Genomic DNA, 18,256 nt, shown 5'->3' with positions numbered 1-18,256 from the left:
GATATTTTTGTTTAGTTTGTAAAGGAATGGTGGCCCTTATTTTGTGGAATATGTCTTGTAAGAAAGCACAATAGTGGTTGGATAGGTAAGGTGTTCTACTAACTTTTAAAGTATATTATGTAGATATATGTGTGTATGCCTTTTGGAATATGATTTGAATGAAAAAAAAAAAAAAAAAAGTTTCTGCTGAACCTTAGTTTTTTTCCTCTGAAGTTTCCAAAATTAACAGTTTTATGCTATACTCTGTATATCTCAGTTTTAATCCAATGAACTTAACATCTATCAATAAAAGTATATTCACTGATATTTACTCAGTATTTAATCTCTATATAATTCTATTGTTGTAATCCAGTATAACTTGTTCACCAACCAAACAACCTCTTATAGCTAGCTTTTGATATAGATTATGAATAATGAAGACTCTTGTGAGTCGGGGGATTGTCACAAATTGAATTTCTCTTGAATTACGACATGTTAAGTAATTCTCTTATGAAATTAATTTCCTTTCCCCTTGAATTGTATATTTTATATTTTTCAACTTAATTCATTGCTTGAGGTTTACTGGTAGCATTTTATATTGATCTATTCTTTTCTTGCTTTTAATCCTAGATTGAGATTATTGGTTGTGTTTATCAGGGTTTCAGTAATTAATACTTGATTTTTTATATCCTTTCAACCATAATCCTTGATCTACCTATTTCAAATTTGCTTTCTTCTATCATTTCATAAGTGTTCTTGTTTGGTTGAAGACTTACTTTTCAGTTTCCTTGAATTTAACTGCATTGGGAGTTATCACATCCTTTTGGTCAGGCTTCAACCTATTTCATTCATTTGGAAGAAAGTTGTTCCATTTGTTTCCTTCCCCCCCCCCCCCCCCCCCCACCTCCTTCTCTAAGGGGCTATTGGAAGGACAGGGAGTAGCAGGTGGGATGAGGAATAACGAAGAAGTTATTACATAAAAAAAAATTGAGGAAAAAATATAATTTCAAGCCTTTTTGTTACATGGAAATTGATGTAGAGGGCGTGCATCCCACCATCTACCTTATAAGTTGTGTGAGGGTGAGCGGGTGCTATTAGTTTCACTTTGAAGAAGGTTAATGGTATGCCTGCAGAGTTAGCGGGTAAATGATTTTTGGGGACAACTTTGAGGGGTAAAATATGCATTTTACCTTGTTTTTAGGAAAAAGGGCCTGATTTACCCCTCTACTTTGGGAAAAGGTTCATATTTACCCCCCGTTATACTATCAGCCCATTTATACCCCTACCGTTACAATAGTTGAAACATTTGCCCCTATTTTTAACCCCCTGTCCCTGATAGTATAACGGGGGGTAAATATGAACCTTTTCCCAAAGTAGAGGGGTAAATCAGGCCCTTTTCCCTTTGATTGCCGATTCTTCTATTTTTAGATAACGTTGCAGGTTTCCTAACTAGTTCTGATTTGCTAAAAGAACAATATACACAATAATTTTATGCAAAAGTAAGACATTACTTCATCCAAAAGAAGGTTTTACAATGGACATATTATAACAACAATTTATCCAAACGAGGGCATTACATTACATTCATCCAAACAAAGGCATTTAAAACAACTTCATGATAATATTTTTCAAGTTACACCAAAAACATAAATACTAGTCTCGTAAGGGCAATCACTTCATCATTGGAGCTGTAATGAAACCCACGAAAAGTGTCAATGAAACTATAATTACCATCCACATCTTTGTTACTTTGTCTTCCAAAGTTGATACTTTAATCACTTGAGAATGACTTATAGCCTCCAATTTGGCTACTTCTTTCCTCAAATTGGATGAATGTAATGTAATGCCCTCGTTTGGATAAATTGTTGTTATAATATGTCCATTGTAAAACCTTGTTTTGGATGAAGCAATGTCTTACTTTTGCATAAAATTATTGTATATATTGTTCTTTTAGCAAATCAGAACTAGTTAGGAAACCTGCAACGTTTTCTAAAAATAGAAGAATCGGCAATTAAAGGGAAAAGAGCCTGATTTACCCCTCTACTTTGGGAAAAGGTTCATATTTACCCCCCGTTATACTATCAGGGACAGGGGGTTAAAAATAGGGGCAAATATTTCAACTATTGTAACGGTAGGGGTATAAATGAGCTGATAGTATAACGAGAGGTAAATATGAACCTTTTCCCAAAGTAGAGGGGTAAATCAGGCCCTTTTCCCTTGTTTTTATTGTTGATGCAAGTCAACAATAACTTACAATATCTACATTCCTTGATTGAATGCATATACTACTTCTCAGACTTGGCTGAAGGATCGACCAAGTCTTGATAGTGTGCTAGTGATAACCAACTACATGTAGCATTTCTTTGGATTGTGTAAGGCACGTCATGTATAATGTACTAGTACATTTAAAGAGGTTGTCTGTCACAACGGATCCTCGAGGAATATTAGAACTACAAGCTGTAAGGTAATATTATTGTATACTCGTATACACAAAAAAGACAAGTCGTATAGCCTTCCTACTAGTGATAACACCAGTATCTACAAGCTAAAGTATATGTAATCAAAGAAAAGCTAATGTTAACGAGGTGAAATATTAAGAGTAACACCACTAATAAGATCACCACCCGATACATTGGATGATGCAAATAGGTCTCGGCTTCTAGTATTAGAAAATGAAGATGATGACGTAGTTTCACCAAAACTGGCTTTAGTATCCAAAGGATCGGCATCAGTATATGGCATCATACGGAGTATGGTTTCAAGTGTCCTAACCACCTCCAGCATCGAGGGTCTGTCTTCTGGTTTGTCCTGACAACACTTAAGGGCCAACGCCACAAACTTCTCAGCACATTCAGAGGGGTAAGATCCCATGCTGTTGTCCATTATAGAGAACATTATTCCCGATTTATGAGCCATATTTACCTGTCATTGACAGTTAAAGGTTTCATTCCTATGCTTTTATTGCTAAAATGCTAGACAAATAATCAAATATCTACTGTTTTTGTATTCCAATAGGTAGGTGTTCATCTGACAGACATACCTCACGAACAATGTTTTTTCCATGCGAGATAGGATGCATGCCGGTTAAGATCTCCAGAAATACAACCCCAAGGCTGTAGACATCACTTTTATCTGTCATTTTACGGGTCAAGAAATATTCCGGATCAAGGTAACCCTGTGTATATACAGCCAGAATCTTATAAGATAATCAGCAGCCAGATCATTCCACAATTATTTCCTTAAAGGTAGAAAATCTACAGCTGAATGACAAGCATAGTCAGACTTACAGGTGTCCCCTTCACCATTGTTGACACATGATTAGGCAGTACACCTTCATCATCCTGGACAGGTGCAAGCCGAGACAATCCAAAATCAGCAACTTTGGCAGTGAGTTTAGAGTCTAAAAGAATATTGCTGGCTTTGACATCCCTGTGGAATATGGGTGGATCAGCTTCAGTATGGAGATAAAGGATGCCCTTAGATGCCCCCAGTGCGATCCCCAACCTTGCTCCAAACTTCAAATTTCGTTTAGATTTAGCTGTCAAATGATGGAAATCACCTACTCAGATAGCAATAGAAAATATTCTTGACCAAAGTCAATTTAAGTTTATCACAGCCGCATAAAGATACTAAGAACTTCTCTTGTTATGATAAAGGAAAGGAAGATGGGAGTCAAATGTTTCTCTGATTGAACTTCCTGAGGTATCTTTTCCATGATGCAACTTTTAGATCGGTCACCACCTTGACATTGGTTTCTCTACCAGCACAATAAAAATAATGAAGACACTGTGTCATCAATTCACTGTAGTACTAACAACACCACACACTATAAATATTGAAACCCCATCCATGTCTCTTCACTCCTCAATTAGAAGAAATAAATTGAGGATGATTAATTATATTAAAAGCTGGAAAACAGCCAGGAAACAGTGACCTACCAGAAAGCCAGTCTCGCAAAGTTCCATTGGGCATGAACTCATAAACCAGCATCTGCAAACGTATCAACAGAAGTATATCACCCTTTTGTGCTAAAAAGGAAAACTTCAGCAGCTAATGAAAGCATTTAGTCTGCTACACATTCAGTCTGCTCATTAGCAACTGAAGTGAGATAGAATGCAAAATGACTTATAATGCTACACCAAAGAAATATGACTCACTATGATTAACATGATGAATGGTGTGAAATATTAGCGCCTAAAACAGCTGGAATTGAACAGATTTTCAGGTTTCATCATACCTGCTCTCCTTCTTCATCACAGTACCCAAGCAACACAACTAGATTACGGTGATGTAACCTTGATAATAGTTCTATTTCGGTCAAAAATTCCTTTTGCCCCTGCAAGGATCCTTCTTTTGCTCGCTTGATAGCAACAATTGTTTTGTCAGCTAAAATTCCCCTAAAGACAGAACCGTATCCTCCTTCACCAACTTGAGTTGAGCTATCAAAGTTGTTAGTGGCCGAGGCCATTTCTCTGAAGGTGAAACATTTAACGCCATCTACTTTTATAGAGAGCCTTGAAGCTGCAAAGAAAAATACTCGCTCATCTATTTTGCAGAAAGAATTGAATATAGCAGACTTGACAAAGTAAAATTATAGCTAACCTAATAAGAGAACTTACACAAACGTTTACGTTTTCCTGACAAGATGCTTTGATACTTAGCACGTCGCCTTGTGATTAATATAGTGGCAATTGTGGAAACAAAGGCAGCAAAAACACCTGCTGCTACAATGCAAGCTATTAGAACGCCTTTGCTTTGTTGTTTACCTTGGATTTCAGGATTTACTGCAGCGATGCAAAGATCATATGAGAAACAAAAGCTCTTATAAAGGAAATATAACAAATGAACAATTATCTGGATTTCTATAACATTGTGGCAACTAAAAGAAGTAAAACTTACAAACAACACATAAGCAAGAAAAGAATAGAAAACAAATGGTGGGGTTAATGTGCATCTATTTTAGAAGTCCATTTACATATCTTTGGCAATCAGGAACTGACTTCCATCCCAATGGAAACTGTAACGTCTGAGATCCTTCAGATTTGAAGTTCCCGAAGAGAGAAAGGACCAAACTTACCTGGGTTTTGAACCCCTTGAATTTTCAGTGTTCAAATCAAGTAACTGAGATCCTTCGTTGTTCCCCAACTTAAAATATTTGAAGTTTTAAAAAAAAATTGGCTCTAGCCAGACTTCATTGTCTTTTCCATCCAATATATATGAAGTTCCTAGAAGATCATGGATTATAGCCTGAGATTCTTTCTGTTGCTTATCCAAACTTTTTCATGTTATGAATCAAGATCGTTTTACTTGTTGACTAGGGGTGTGTTCGGTATGGAGGAAAACATTCCAGAAAATGTATTCCAATTTTCTTATGTTCGGTTGGTCAAAATATATGGGAACATTTTCTCTAGGAAAACAAGTTCCTTTAAATCGAGGGAAATGACTTTCTAATTGAAGTAGGGAAAACAAGTTCCACAAGTGGCATTCCACATTGATTGTGTCTTCCCCACCCTCCAACACACCTCATCTTCACCCTCACCCCTGTAGCCCCCATCCCCCCCCCCCCCACCACCCCACACCCCTACCCTCCACTCCACCTCCCATAGTATTTTCCTAGATTATATACAAATGCTTTTAGGAAAACATTTTCTGTTAGGTACCGAACACAAGGAAATAAGTAAGAGACCCACTTATTTTCCTGGAAAACATCTTCCTTCATACTGAACACACCCTAGAAGTGGCAATCATAGTCACATCTTTCAATCTTATCCACAAGTTGTATGTCAATGATTCAATTGTGATGCAATTGTAATAACGCAGCCTAAATCGTTACAAGTTGAATTAGAATATATTTAAGTTATGAATACTTACAGTATGAATAAGGTCCGAGCAGTGTGAAGTTCAGGAGCTCATATGGTCCAAATAGGTCACTTCCTGGGAACTCCCAAGAGGCAAAAATCTCGCTAATACGAAGAATCTCACTTTTATTGAATGTACTGACCCCAACTAATGGGAAAAGCTTCAAATACATCCTCAGACGAGGTCCTTTCTCCCAAAAATATGAATCGATCCGCAATTGATAAAGGTCCAAGTCAAGGGAACTAGTCACATACGACTGGAATAGTTGCTTGTACGGATCAAAATAAGAAATACTAGGACTTTTCAACCTGTATCCAATTCTAAGAGGGGAGGCACAAAAGCACGGTTTAGGTGATTCCAGGACAAATTCATAATAGTTGTCAGTAGGACATGCTTGAATAGGACAAACACCACTGGGATTTGGTGAATTACTGGGCTCCTCATCTGCTCCAAAGTGAGGGCCACAGTATTGGTCAATGTTTCTGATACTTGTATCACTGCAGACGGGATTTCCTTGAAACCTGGAAATTGTCTGCCAAAGTTAGGGGAAGATCATGTGGAAAATGAATTTGAACAAAGTAAAAAATCTAAAAGCATTGCTGTTGACATGTTTCTTTTGAGAAGCATTATGTAGATTTTCATTTAAGTATTCAAGAAGATCTCATGAGATTGCAAGACTTCGGAAAGCAATTTGAAAGACAACATGCTGAAAGATGATCATAATACACGGTCCAAATCAGATATTTATGAATAACTGGAATACAAATTAGTGCATAGCTGAAAACATGAATTTCATAAATAGTAACAAAGATGTAGCACAATAAGTCCTCCGAGAAAACGTGATTAAGAAAACTTCTGGCCTTTTTCAGACCTAAATTCTCTTTATATTTAGCACAATTACTGTTCTCCACTTTCCTAGATGGGATGTTTCCCTTCTTCAAGAATTGAACGAAACCAGTTTATATCACTGTTGTCTTGATGTGATATACTGCAGAAAAACTCCCTCAGTTCACAAATTTTTAGAATTATAGCGACATGTCAAAAAAAACTTCAAGGCATGTAGTGGACTCAACTTTTACAGAAACGTCCTTCCTCTCTCCATTTTCTCAGGCCTCCTTTAGTCGATCGTTAATTAATTGGGATCTCCACTTCTCAAAACCGACGGACTGTGAACCTTTCACAGTCAACGGTTAATTATGGGTCAATACTTACTAATGACTAATGATATATAAGATGAGAGACTCAACAAAAGCTTTATCAGAACTCCTTTTATGCTTGCAGTTTCCCTCTATTTATATCTTTATACCCCCTTTTATCTCTATTTATATCTTTATACCCCCTTTTCATTTTTATTATTTGGTAAAACATTGTCCTTTTTCAAGCCTTACGCTGATCAGGACCATAACCCATATTTAGGGTCCTCTAGATCTTTACCATTTCATCCTTTGTCACTACTACTAGATGAAAATATGCGACTGAAAATTTTAGAATTCCCTTTTCTATCTCTACCTCCTTTTTTTTTAGCATGCTTTAATGTTCAAACAATGAAAACCTCAAAGGTGCTCTCAACCCCTTGTCCTTTTTGTATTTTGTTTTCATTTTATAAAGCACCATATATGAATTTGCTAAGAGCATGTGTATCAGTGTGGATAAAACATATCAGAAGTGATTTAATGCATCTTGTGCTTCTTCAAGTAATCCAGGTAATTGTTGTCAGACACACGAGGAAAATCGACGTACTTTTCTTTTTTGGTTTGGAATACTGCTTCTGTTGTTCTATATTCATTACCCATTTGTTCGTCCTATTGAATGTGGTCCATGAGGACATAAACCAACAGCCAAAATGTTCTATTCTTGAATTTGAAAGAAGATTCATACCTTAGCGTGACATTTACAGGAGGTTCAAAAGCACCCGAAATGTTTGAAACTGAATTATTCCGCAGATCACTAGGTTTGCAAAATCAATGAAAAAGAGTGGTTAGAAAGAAATCATCATTCAAAGGTTTCACTCTGGAAGTAAATACTTCTACTAGAATAACAAGTGTTATCTTTCTGCTTCACATCTTACATCACAAGTCTGGAAGTTGTAGTAAAGGTCTTATTTTGCCAAATGTCAGTGGAAATGGAACCATTCAGAAAGTTGCTCTCAAGTGACCTGTGACAAATCCGTTCCGCCAATTTGTTAATGGTACATTACCTTCAGCGAAACATTTGATATTGAAAGACAAAGTGAGGATTCTCACAGTTTCTGCAGAGAAGGAAGAAGAGAAAAACTCTTGGGAACAGATCCATTAAGGCTGTTATGCGATAGAATACTGCATCATGAGTTTGAAATATTCATTAGAGTTGCTAAGAAGTAAAGGGCAGAAGTAAGAGGAACACAGGCAATTCTGTTGAAATATTGTGGAAACGAAAGCCAACATGTATCTGAACAGCTCTCAGTCAATTTACTTTAAGGAAATCTAACTATATGAAGAAACTACCAAGATCGAAATCAACAAGCTTACATAGTTGTCATATTGTTGGAAAGCTTATTCTGTGGTATAGATCCAGAAAGTTGATTCCGGCTGAGATCACTGTATAGCAAGCAGTAGGAAGGCATTTTAGGAGATCAACTAGACAAAAAATCTTGAAGCAAGAAGTATAAACTGAAGCTTATCAAAGGAAGCAGAACAAAACTATAACAAATTCGCACTTACAGATAGCTTAGGTTTCCTACTCTGCTGAAATCAGGAACGGATCCTTGCAAAGAGCAATTTCTGAGACTTCTGCAATATCAGAAGCAGCATTCGATCTTCAGTGAGTGTGTGAGAAGAGGATGCTAACATCATGTCTATTCTAACGACATGTTCCATCATGATAAAATATCCCAAAATCTTTCTTTCACAGTTCACACATAACGTGGGAGACCAAATACTTATGTTTCAACTTATTCTTTTCTCATATATCACTTTTTTTGGTAAGTTGTCTTTTCTCATGTATCATGAGTTCATAAGGAGATGAGCATATTTTTATAAAAAGCTTGGAAACAAGTATCAGGATCCATAAATATGAGACGTCTATGAGGAAAAGAAAGGTAAAACTGTCATGTGTGAAGATGCAATTTTTTAATGTTTACTCAAAGCCTACTAGGAATGACAAATGCAATATGTTTTGTGGATTAGTACCCAAATCTCTAAACCACGTGATGAATGAGAAAGAACTAACAGGCATTTTAAATGTCAAGGTGCATAAGCGTACACATACTCATGATTCATTTCCATTATCACTCTAGCATATAGTAGTTATACTATTTCTTTCAGAGTGTGAATAACTATGTTGTTCCTTAGAGATAGCACACTCGTTCTCATCAACGGGACATGAAAGAAAGAAAAAATGAATATAATAAACTAAAGGACTTTTTTTCACGGAGCATTTACAATTTCAGTAATGATGAAAGGTTTCCATAAGAAGCTGGAATATCAGATCCACGGAAATTGTTATTGTCAAGTTGGCTGCATCAAGAAAAGAGGAATAAAACTTTAGTGTCTATGGATCACAGAAAAGGAAACATCAAACACATTGCATTTATAAAACCAAAGCAGCTATCAGAATTACAAGAAAGGTTTAAGCTGAAAGCCATTTACATCTCATAAAAGATTTTCTAGTATCAGGCATTGCAAGGGATGGATGGATTTATGATTTACAGTAATAGAAGTGTTCTTAAACTCTATATCTGTTACAAGATGTCTCAGAAAATATGCTCTATATTATGAGTTGTCTGGCTATTTGGCCAATAAAGCGAGTCAGCTAAGATAAACAAGACAATCTCAGTCAAATACAAATAACATGTCAATAGCCCTTCAAAAGCTATGACTAGTCTGTTCTAAATATTTTGGTTCAAACATGACTTTATGTTCTATTTATAAACGAACAGCTTATCAAAATTGTTAAACCACTTGACAAAAACACATTTAGTGGAAGTTGTTTCTGCAATTAAGTAGGACACGATATAAAATTTACAAAGGGATAACTTATCAAGAATGTTTAACCACTTGACAGAAAACATTTGGTGAGACTAGTACCCACAATAATATATACAAGGAACTTACAGTATTTCCAGATCTGGAAGTGTAGAAAACTCAGGAGGAAGGTAGCCTGATAGATTGTTATTATCCAGAAGCCTGTTGAAAACGATATTATCATAAGGCCATGTAGCAAGCAGGTATTAGCAGAAACAGACAATTTTCAAGAGTTATGCTCCAGAGGCCACTGAAATCATGTGCCAGCAAGAAAAAGAGACAGTTAAGAAGAATCTTCTTGTTAACTTACAAGTGAAGAATAGTGGACAAGTTGGAAAGCTCCTGAGGAATTTGACCACTCAGCGAATTGTTATTGAAGTGGCTGCAGACATATCATATGTTAATTTAAATAAGGACAAAAGCTTAGATTTCATTGCATCTGGAACTTAGCAATCAACTGAGCACTCACATATGTCTGATCCTATTTAAATTAGAAAAGGATTTTGGAATTTCTCCCCATATTTGGTTCTGGTCAATCTGGAATCTGTTGAGATTTGATAGATATCCGAGTTCATCCGCTAAAGAACCTGACAATTGGTTTCCATTCAAAAGCCTGCATGAACATTATTGGTCCAGGGTCAAACCAAAATTGAGATTAATAATTTCGCTAGCACGCGGAATATCTTAAATTGTTCCACAACAGCAATTAAGGCCTACAATATGGGATTACAGGAGCTATTAGCTGTTAATAATATGCATTCATAGTGAATCAGCCTACGGTCAGCTTCTACTGCTGACAGAAAAATAAATAAATAAATTATTTTGCTGCTATATGAGTGTTAGTTGGAGGGTGAGCGGAGGGAGAAATGTGCAAGAAAATGACACTGGAGAAAGGAGTTCAAAAGTCCATTAAGTCAAACTTACAGAAGTTTCAAAGGTGTGATGCTTCCAATCTCTTTTGGTATGCTCCCAGTCAAATCATTCCACATGAAATTTCTTGTTTTAAACAATAAGAAGAGTGAGTAGCATAGATAAGCAAACTATGAAGCCTATCATACTATTATTATCTGTAAGATATAATATTCGTTACAACTTACAAAATTTGAAGACGGGATAGTTTTCCTAGCTCAGGTGCTAAACTTCCAGAAAGATTCTTATTCATCAAACGGCTGTAGAAAGAGTCAAGAGGAAGAGGTTTGACAATCTTTCATACTTATTCCCAAAAATAAAATAAAAAAGCTTTGACGGCCTCTTTCATGTATTGTGGTCACACAAGCAAAAGAAAATATATTTAGTTTGAGGAAATTGAGGCAATGATAAAGAACCCAGAATGAAGAGAGAAGTCAACTAGCAGACTCCAAAAAAATTTGTGCAGCTGACGGATCTGCATAGTGAACAAAAAATTGCTGATACCATATACTACAGAATGCAGAAGAATAACCTACAGTTCTCTGACATGCAAGTACCCATCATCACCAAAAGTGTTATAGCAAAAAACTCCTGTCCAGTTTGAAGTACAGGGATCACCCCGTTTCCAACCCTTCAAGTGCTTCAGACTATCAATCAAACTACCCTTGACAGATATTAGAGCTGAAACTGCAAATAGGAATAGAACTTGGTTAAGTTTCGAAATAAACCACTACAAGAGAAAGTACACACGACTTAACATTTCGCAGATCAATGTGTTAGCTATATCAAGGACATGGTCGACCAGCTTTACACCAGGGACTAATACGGGAAAGTTAATATCTAATTCTCAAGTCTGAAGTGAACTATTAGTATGAATTTAAATATGATGGGGCATACAAGCAAAAAATGAAAACAATGTGATACCAATATCACGATTTATTTCGTCCAAAAGAAAGTGCTTGTATTTGCAGTATTAGTTGTGATGTCAGAGCAAGGCAGGTTGAAAGGCACAACAATAGTTGCCAAATATTTTTCCCAGACACCTTTGCCTGCTGAGGTACCAACAGGCCTATATATGATCAGGGGCGGATGCAGTAAGAGGCCACCGAACACCCTGGACAAAAATTACAGTGTATATTTAGGGTAAATTTTTTGTGTTCATGTACATATATTAACTTTTGAACACCCTGAACATATATTACAGTGTATATTTAGGTTCAGTTATTTTTCCGAACACCCTAAGTGAAAATCTTGGATCCGCCACACTGTATATGATGCATGGCGGAGACATGGATCTCTTTTTGCCTTCAGAAAGTCAGACAGCCTTAACATAGCGTGGAGAAAACATGGACCTGACTGTCAGTGCTCATACTTCACCAAGAGATGAAATGAGGATTAAACATTTCAATTTGATCCCAGCAAAGGCACAGTTTGGTTTGGCCTTACTATATGCATACTTGAAATGCAAATATTAAATAGGTAGTAAAATTGTAAACACTAACGAGGTGCCCCAAAAATATACATATTTCTCCAATTCTATCCAACAACAACAACAACATACTCAGTGAAATCCCACAAAGTGTGGTTTGGAGAGGGTAAAGTGGACGCAAACCTTATCCCTTTTAATGAACTAAGAGAAAACATAATGCAGGTAGTAAAGTTGCATCTAACTATCCAATTCTCAGATACTGTTTTCATATGAATTTTGTAAAAGTAGACTTTATCCCCATAACACCTTTCAATATATTGATGCCTGTATCCTCATTTGTTGTATTTCTTAGGTTAAACAATAGAAACATGACAGATTTTCTATATAGAAATCTTGATGCAAAAGAACTCATGGAGTAAGCCATAAAAGTCCAGGGATTCTGATATTACACAGCAGAACGAACCAATTTCCGAACAGCTTCTTCAATTATTTTATGATGTACTAAGAAAGGCTAAAGAACTAAAGCAAATTCATCTAACAAAGGTGGCTATACACAATTTTGATGAATCCGTTGTATTATTGATGTAGAGATAATCACCAAAATCCTTCTGCAGAACAAGAAGAAGGCTTTATTCGATGATGGAAGTGAAAGGAACACGCCCTTATAAAAGAGATAATTGAAGGTCTGCTTAATGACACTTCCCATCAGCATAAATTGAAAATTAACTTCAACCACCTGGAATTAGCTTGAGGGCTTGCAAGATTTCTTCATTGTTATGTATTACAAAAAATGGGAACACAGATTTTAATTAGACGAAATAAGTTAGTGAGCAGAAAACCTTTAGGCCACGCAAGCCCTGGATGTACTAAGGCGTAATGCAAGAAAGATAATCAAAGCTTTAGAGTGTCCATTAGCATAACCTTACAATTGAGGTCTTGCACATGATGTCTTTATCAGTTTACAACTTCACATCACAACTTTTCAACAATTAGAAACACATACGAATTTCTAAGTAATGAAAAAAAGTCAGTTAAAAAAAATGCTTTAGGAGCAAGGAATGTACTCAATAATACTGCAAGCAGGATAGTTTAAGCATCAGCAGTGGCAGATGAAAACCCACCTTCAGACGGATCGGTTATTTGAGCAACCACAAGAAGCATATAGCAATGAATTGCTGTAGCAAAAACATATATACAATATCTGGGTCCCTCCATCTTGAAGACCTACAAACATTTAAGGCAAAGATAACTCAGGTCGCTGCTTTGCAATCTTACGAAGCAAGAAATTACTATAACTTACTTCTAGATCCAGATTCATTACAAGATTCTTTTAGCGGCTTACTAAGGATTTAACTAAAACAAAAACCATCTATATTTTGTACACAACCTTTTGGTCTAAAGCCAGTCCTCATTTCGTTAAAACATACTCATAAACCCAGTGGAAGGTTACATAATATAGTACGCTTGATGGAAACGTCTTATTCACTTCCGGTTTTTAAGTAGGACAAGAGCATTCTTTTCCCTATATAGTAAATTTATAAGCAATGAATCTGGTAGTGAATGGAAAACAAAATGAGCAAGCTGTTGAAATTCATGAATATCTCGGGAAGTCAATATTAATTAAAAAAAACTAGTGTTCATGTGTTCTTTGTAGAGTCTTTCCAGGTAGCATCAACAAACACTTCCATAAGAAGAAAAGGAGAGGAAAGCAGTCACTCTTACAAGTCAAGCTCTGTTGGAACTCTTCAGATCAGCAGAGTAAAGTTTGGCATTGGTACAACCAATGTTTGCCACAAATCCTGGGATTAAACACTAATCGACAAGCTACATCAATTCATAGCGTGAAACAATACCAAAAACAAAAACAAAATAAAACAAAAAAACACGAGCATCAAGCAGGAGATTTGAAATCTTAGAAAGATCTCCCCTCAAGGCACATAAATGAGAAGTTCACTATTCCAAACAGATATTTTATATATTTCTTTTTCAGTGCTCAGCATGTCAACTTAATAGGCAATTTTATCTGACAATGTCAGTTTTCAGGCAACTTAAAAAACTGATGTTTGAACTGTTAAACACCTCTTTTCATACAAGTTAGGCTACCTAAAACTAGAAGCAAAATATAAAAAGCTCAATACATTGATCAGCTAATGTGTGGACCTCAATAGATCCACGGACTTAAAATTCTAAGTCTTTACATTTAATGGAATATTCCTTAAACCAAGTATAATCAATTTGGATAGAGAACTGAACAAGTACCAAGAAACCATAACATCTAGAAAGTGGACCAGTTCATTTCTTATTTTATGATTTTCACTTTTATTTTATTTTGCTCCAAGCAATAAAAAGTAGAATGAAAAAATCATAAACCCATAATTATAGCTCAAAAGAAAAGAAAGTATTTGGGCGGGGGATTGTTGAAATAAAGTACTACTGCGTTTATTTCAATTTATTTGGACCTATTTTCTTTTAAATCCGTATTAAAATGACCGATCTCTTTCCTAATTTGAAAACAAATTCACTTAATGAATGATTTACAGTCACACAAATTTTCAAGGCTTATTTTGAACCACAAGTTTAAAAAAAAATTCTTCTCTTTTAAATATCTTGCACAGTCAAATGGGTTCATATAAATTAAAACGGACAGAATAATAAAGGTTAAACTTTTAACATAAAACAAGATGAAAAAGTAAGTTAAAGAACCCCAAAAGCTTACTTAGCTAGTAGCATAGCATACCTGAGAAAAGGAAGAATCAAGTGTCAAATGAAATTCAAGAATTTCCAATGATTTCACAGTAGAAAGTTGAATTTAGTACATATTAATTGTGGGGAAAAGTGAAAATGGGTCAAGTGGGATTGCCTGGAGAGAAGAAATAAGATTATGATGATTGGTGATGGACTTATGCACACCCAATAATATATAGATAGAAAAATCTACGTGAGTAAGAAATGGCATTGTCGTTGACATGGTTGGTTGATCCATAAGTTGGATTGATACTGATGCAAGAGATATTTTATATACTATTAACAAAGGGAAAAAAAGAAGACTATCATTTGGATTGTTTTATATCAGAAAGTAGGAAAAGTAAACTCTTTCAGGAGGAATTTGTCATGGAGAGTTGTTGGGTGCTTCGGTGAGGATTATATAATAATCAGAAAAAAAATTGCTTCAACTGTGAAAAAAGAGTTACCGTGTTGGAACATGAGAGATTGATGGTGAATTCTTGAATATTTTATGGAGGTAAATGCTTGAGCAAGAAGGGGTTGTTTGGTAGCTAGTGTTGAACTGAGTTATATAGGTATTAAATCATGTAATATCATATTTGATAGCTGGTTAGGAGGTATGTATAAAATTAATATAGTGTTTAATTTACAATTTAAAAACTCATATAACTAATATATTTATAAGTTATGAGATAATCTATATATTATTTTATATATAATAGAAGATGAAATAACTAATTTATGTATTATTTTATGCATAATAAAAAATGAAATAACTAACACATCAAAAAATTAAATTTATCCTATATAAAATAATACATAAATTCTTTTATAATTAATCTTCATATTTATAATACTTGCATAATTTTAACTATCGACCAAACACCCTTGCCGTGTTGGAAGAGGAGAGATTGATAGGGAATTATAGATTACTATAATTAGATTTAGAGGTAACACTCGAGTAAGTACAAGTAGCAATCAGGATTTCAGGGAGATAGATGATGTTGACTGCTTTTTGTATATGCCGCAGTGAATGTCCAGTCTACGCTGCTCCCAAGTTACGCAGCCTTGTGGGCCATGTAATGCCCTCATCCGCGTCGTATTTCTTTGACAACGGTTCAATCTAATTAGGTCCCCCTATTTAACATGGCGTAGGTAATATCTAAGAGAAATTAACCTAGGTAGCTATATTTTAAATTAATTTCTCCTTCAGTTCTAATTTATATAATATAATATAATTTAATTGGGCACGAAATTTAAGAAATAAAAGAAATTTTTTAAATCTTATAATTTAAAATAAATCAAAAATATTTGTGTGATTATAAATTATCTCGTTAAGCGTAAAAGGTAAAGTTAAATTATTGACAAATGAGGAAATGTATCATTCTTTTTTTAACCGAATTAAAAGAAAAATGTATCACATAAATTGGGACAGAGGAAGTATCTATCGTAGCTATACAACAACATACCCAGTGTAATCTATCGTAGCTATACAACAACATACCCAGTGTAATCTATCGTAGCTATATTATGTATTTAATTAACTAACGTAGTTATACTAGTGGCAGAGCCACTCATGGCCAAGGGTGATCACCTGCACACCCTTGGTTGGAAAATGGTACAAGTATATAGATTAGATATTATAGTTAACTGGATATATATTAAAATTTTGGACACCCTTAAAACAATTGGGATACATAGTTTAGTTGTGAAGGGTGTTCAATATTACCTAAAAGTCACGGTTTAAAGCTTGCGTCAAAGGTTGGTTTTGTTCTTTCTTTAAAAGAAAACATAAAAAAAACGATGTTTGAAGCTGCTTGGTTGATTTGTATTTGCACTTTTCTCTTCCTTTATTTTCTTCCTTTAGGCAAGTGTGCGGCGATGATGTTAAAGAAATTTCAATGCACTTATTCATTAAAAAAAAATTACTCGTCAATATTTGAACACCCTTATCAAAATTTCTGACACTGCCACTGAGATATACTTGTTTACCCCGAATTTCGGTAACAATTGAATTTGTAAGTGAGGTATAGGATATGTGGGTGAATTTTAATCTATTTGGTTGGAAGGGAATGTTTATGTATTTGTTTATTGCAATATATGTATATATGCGAGTTGTTGCTATGCAGATGTGTATAGTGATTGGAGATTTACACTAAATATATGTGTTAATACGTAAATATTGAATGAGTAACTAAAACTAAAGAAGGGCACACAAATCCGAACCAATATTAGAGAGAGAGAGAGTGTGTTTAATATATTTGGCTATTACAATGTTGAGATCTAAAAAAAAGTTAACCCCAAAAAGTGAGAAAATGTCTTCTATTTATAGGTATGCCTCATGGGCCTTGAATATAATGCCAAGCCCTTTTGAATAAAGAAACCCTAAAAGGATAAGGTAGGACCGTACGGTCTGACATCCGTACGTTCGTCAATACAAAATGGCAGAATGATTTCTGACGCGTGGCAAGACCGCAACCGACTATCCGGACCAACGGACACGATGATCTTGGACCGGCTAACCGGACCAACGGACACGATGATCTTGGACCGGCTAACCGGACCAACGGACATGATGATCTTGGACAGGCTAACCGGACCAACGGACATGTTGATCTTGGACAGGCGTTCCCAGACAAACGGACACGCTTTCCTTGTCTCGGATCAATTGCATTCGACACGATACCCTGGTATGAAGAAAAAACCCGAACATGCTCGTGCTCATTTAGTCAAACCCCCGGTTTCAGGTTAATCGGTCAAACATTAACCCGGTTTTTACCGTATACAGATAGTCCACACACTTTTCGAATCATAGTTTAACCGGAGTAACGGGAAGTGGATAAGTCCCAAAACTGGTGGTTCCATAAGCTCCGTTCTTATCTTCAAATTTGGCGGGAACAATTATGTCACGTCCTTCTGACATCGGCCACGTGTCTCGTCCCAAGTGGTCGACCTCGGGAACCGCCTTAACCCACGTCTCTTCATATCACGTCGCATTAAATGTGGGACAGGTGTCGCTTCTCGATTGGCCGTTGTTTGTAACCGCTATAGTTTCACGCCTATATAAGGCTCATAGCAGATTCATTTTTTCATTTTCACTTCACATTCTCTTCTTCTTACTTCTTGATCGTGAAAGCCTCTTTGCTATCTTCTTGTTTGTTAACTGAATCTTCAAAAGTTTCTTGCATCAAAGATCAAATTGGGTCGCTACTCCTAATATTTCTTCTTCCATTGTTTTGTTCTTGTCGTGAAATTTTCATCTGCCACTTCAAATTCCCAAATTTTCATGTCCATCTTCAAAATGTCTGCCAACACCGAATCTACTTCTAGGACGTTCCCTCAGTTTCTTCTCCGG

General features: G+C 35.6%; 1 protein-coding gene across 6 annotated transcripts; it reads right to left on the bottom strand.

Moving 5' to 3' along the window:
- Window positions 1-2,439: 2,439 nt before the first annotated feature.
- LOC132631218 (probable LRR receptor-like serine/threonine-protein kinase At1g06840) lies at window positions 2,440-15,361 on the bottom strand. Of its 6 annotated transcripts, none has more exons than XM_060346817.1 (22): window positions 14,915-15,341; window positions 13,900-13,989; window positions 13,299-13,401; window positions 11,285-11,435; window positions 10,937-11,008; window positions 10,764-10,835; window positions 10,309-10,452; window positions 10,150-10,221; window positions 9,930-10,001; window positions 9,258-9,332; window positions 8,538-8,606; window positions 8,346-8,414; window positions 8,082-8,153; window positions 7,907-7,993; window positions 7,717-7,785; window positions 5,851-6,359; window positions 4,605-4,763; window positions 4,217-4,500; window positions 3,918-3,969; window positions 3,267-3,517; window positions 3,020-3,154; window positions 2,440-2,901 (listed from the first exon to the last, which is right to left on the bottom strand). In XM_060346817.1, exons 3-22 carry the CDS (start codon window positions 13,390-13,392, stop codon window positions 2,557-2,559), a joined length of 2,853 nt encoding a protein of 950 aa, XP_060202800.1. In that variant the 5' UTR covers window positions 13,393-13,401; window positions 13,900-13,989; window positions 14,915-15,341; the 3' UTR covers window positions 2,440-2,556. The 6 variants fall into 6 exon arrangements, with proteins under 6 accessions (XP_060202800.1, XP_060202796.1, XP_060202797.1 ...); XM_060346813.1 differs by having other exon boundaries at window positions 4,599-4,763; window positions 14,915-15,325; XM_060346814.1 differs by lacking the exon at window positions 14,915-15,341 and adding an exon at window positions 14,437-14,593 and having other exon boundaries at window positions 4,599-4,763.
- Window positions 15,362-18,256: the final 2,895 nt, after the last annotated feature.

This window comes from Lycium barbarum, chromosome 3, assembly GCF_019175385.1.
Source record: "Lycium barbarum isolate Lr01 chromosome 3, ASM1917538v2, whole genome shotgun sequence".
NCBI lineage: Eukaryota > Viridiplantae > Streptophyta > Magnoliopsida > Solanales > Solanaceae > Lycium > Lycium barbarum.
This window is presented reverse-complemented; position numbering and strand designations above follow the sequence as displayed.

Bases quoted from the DNA above. Each gene is read 5' to 3' on its own strand.
- LOC132631218 (XM_060346816.1), bottom strand. From the start codon at position 13,392: ATGGAGGGACCCAGATATTGTATATATGTTTTTGCTACAGCAATTCAT. The intron at 7,786-7,906 runs GTAAGATGTGAA...TTGCAAACCTAG, and splicing joins ACAACTTCCAGACTTGTGAT to TGATCTGCGGAATAATTCAG. The intron at 4,501-4,598 runs GTAAGTTCTCTT...TTTTCTTTGCAG, and splicing joins AGGAAAACGTAAACGTTTGT to CTTCAAGGCTCTCTATAAAA.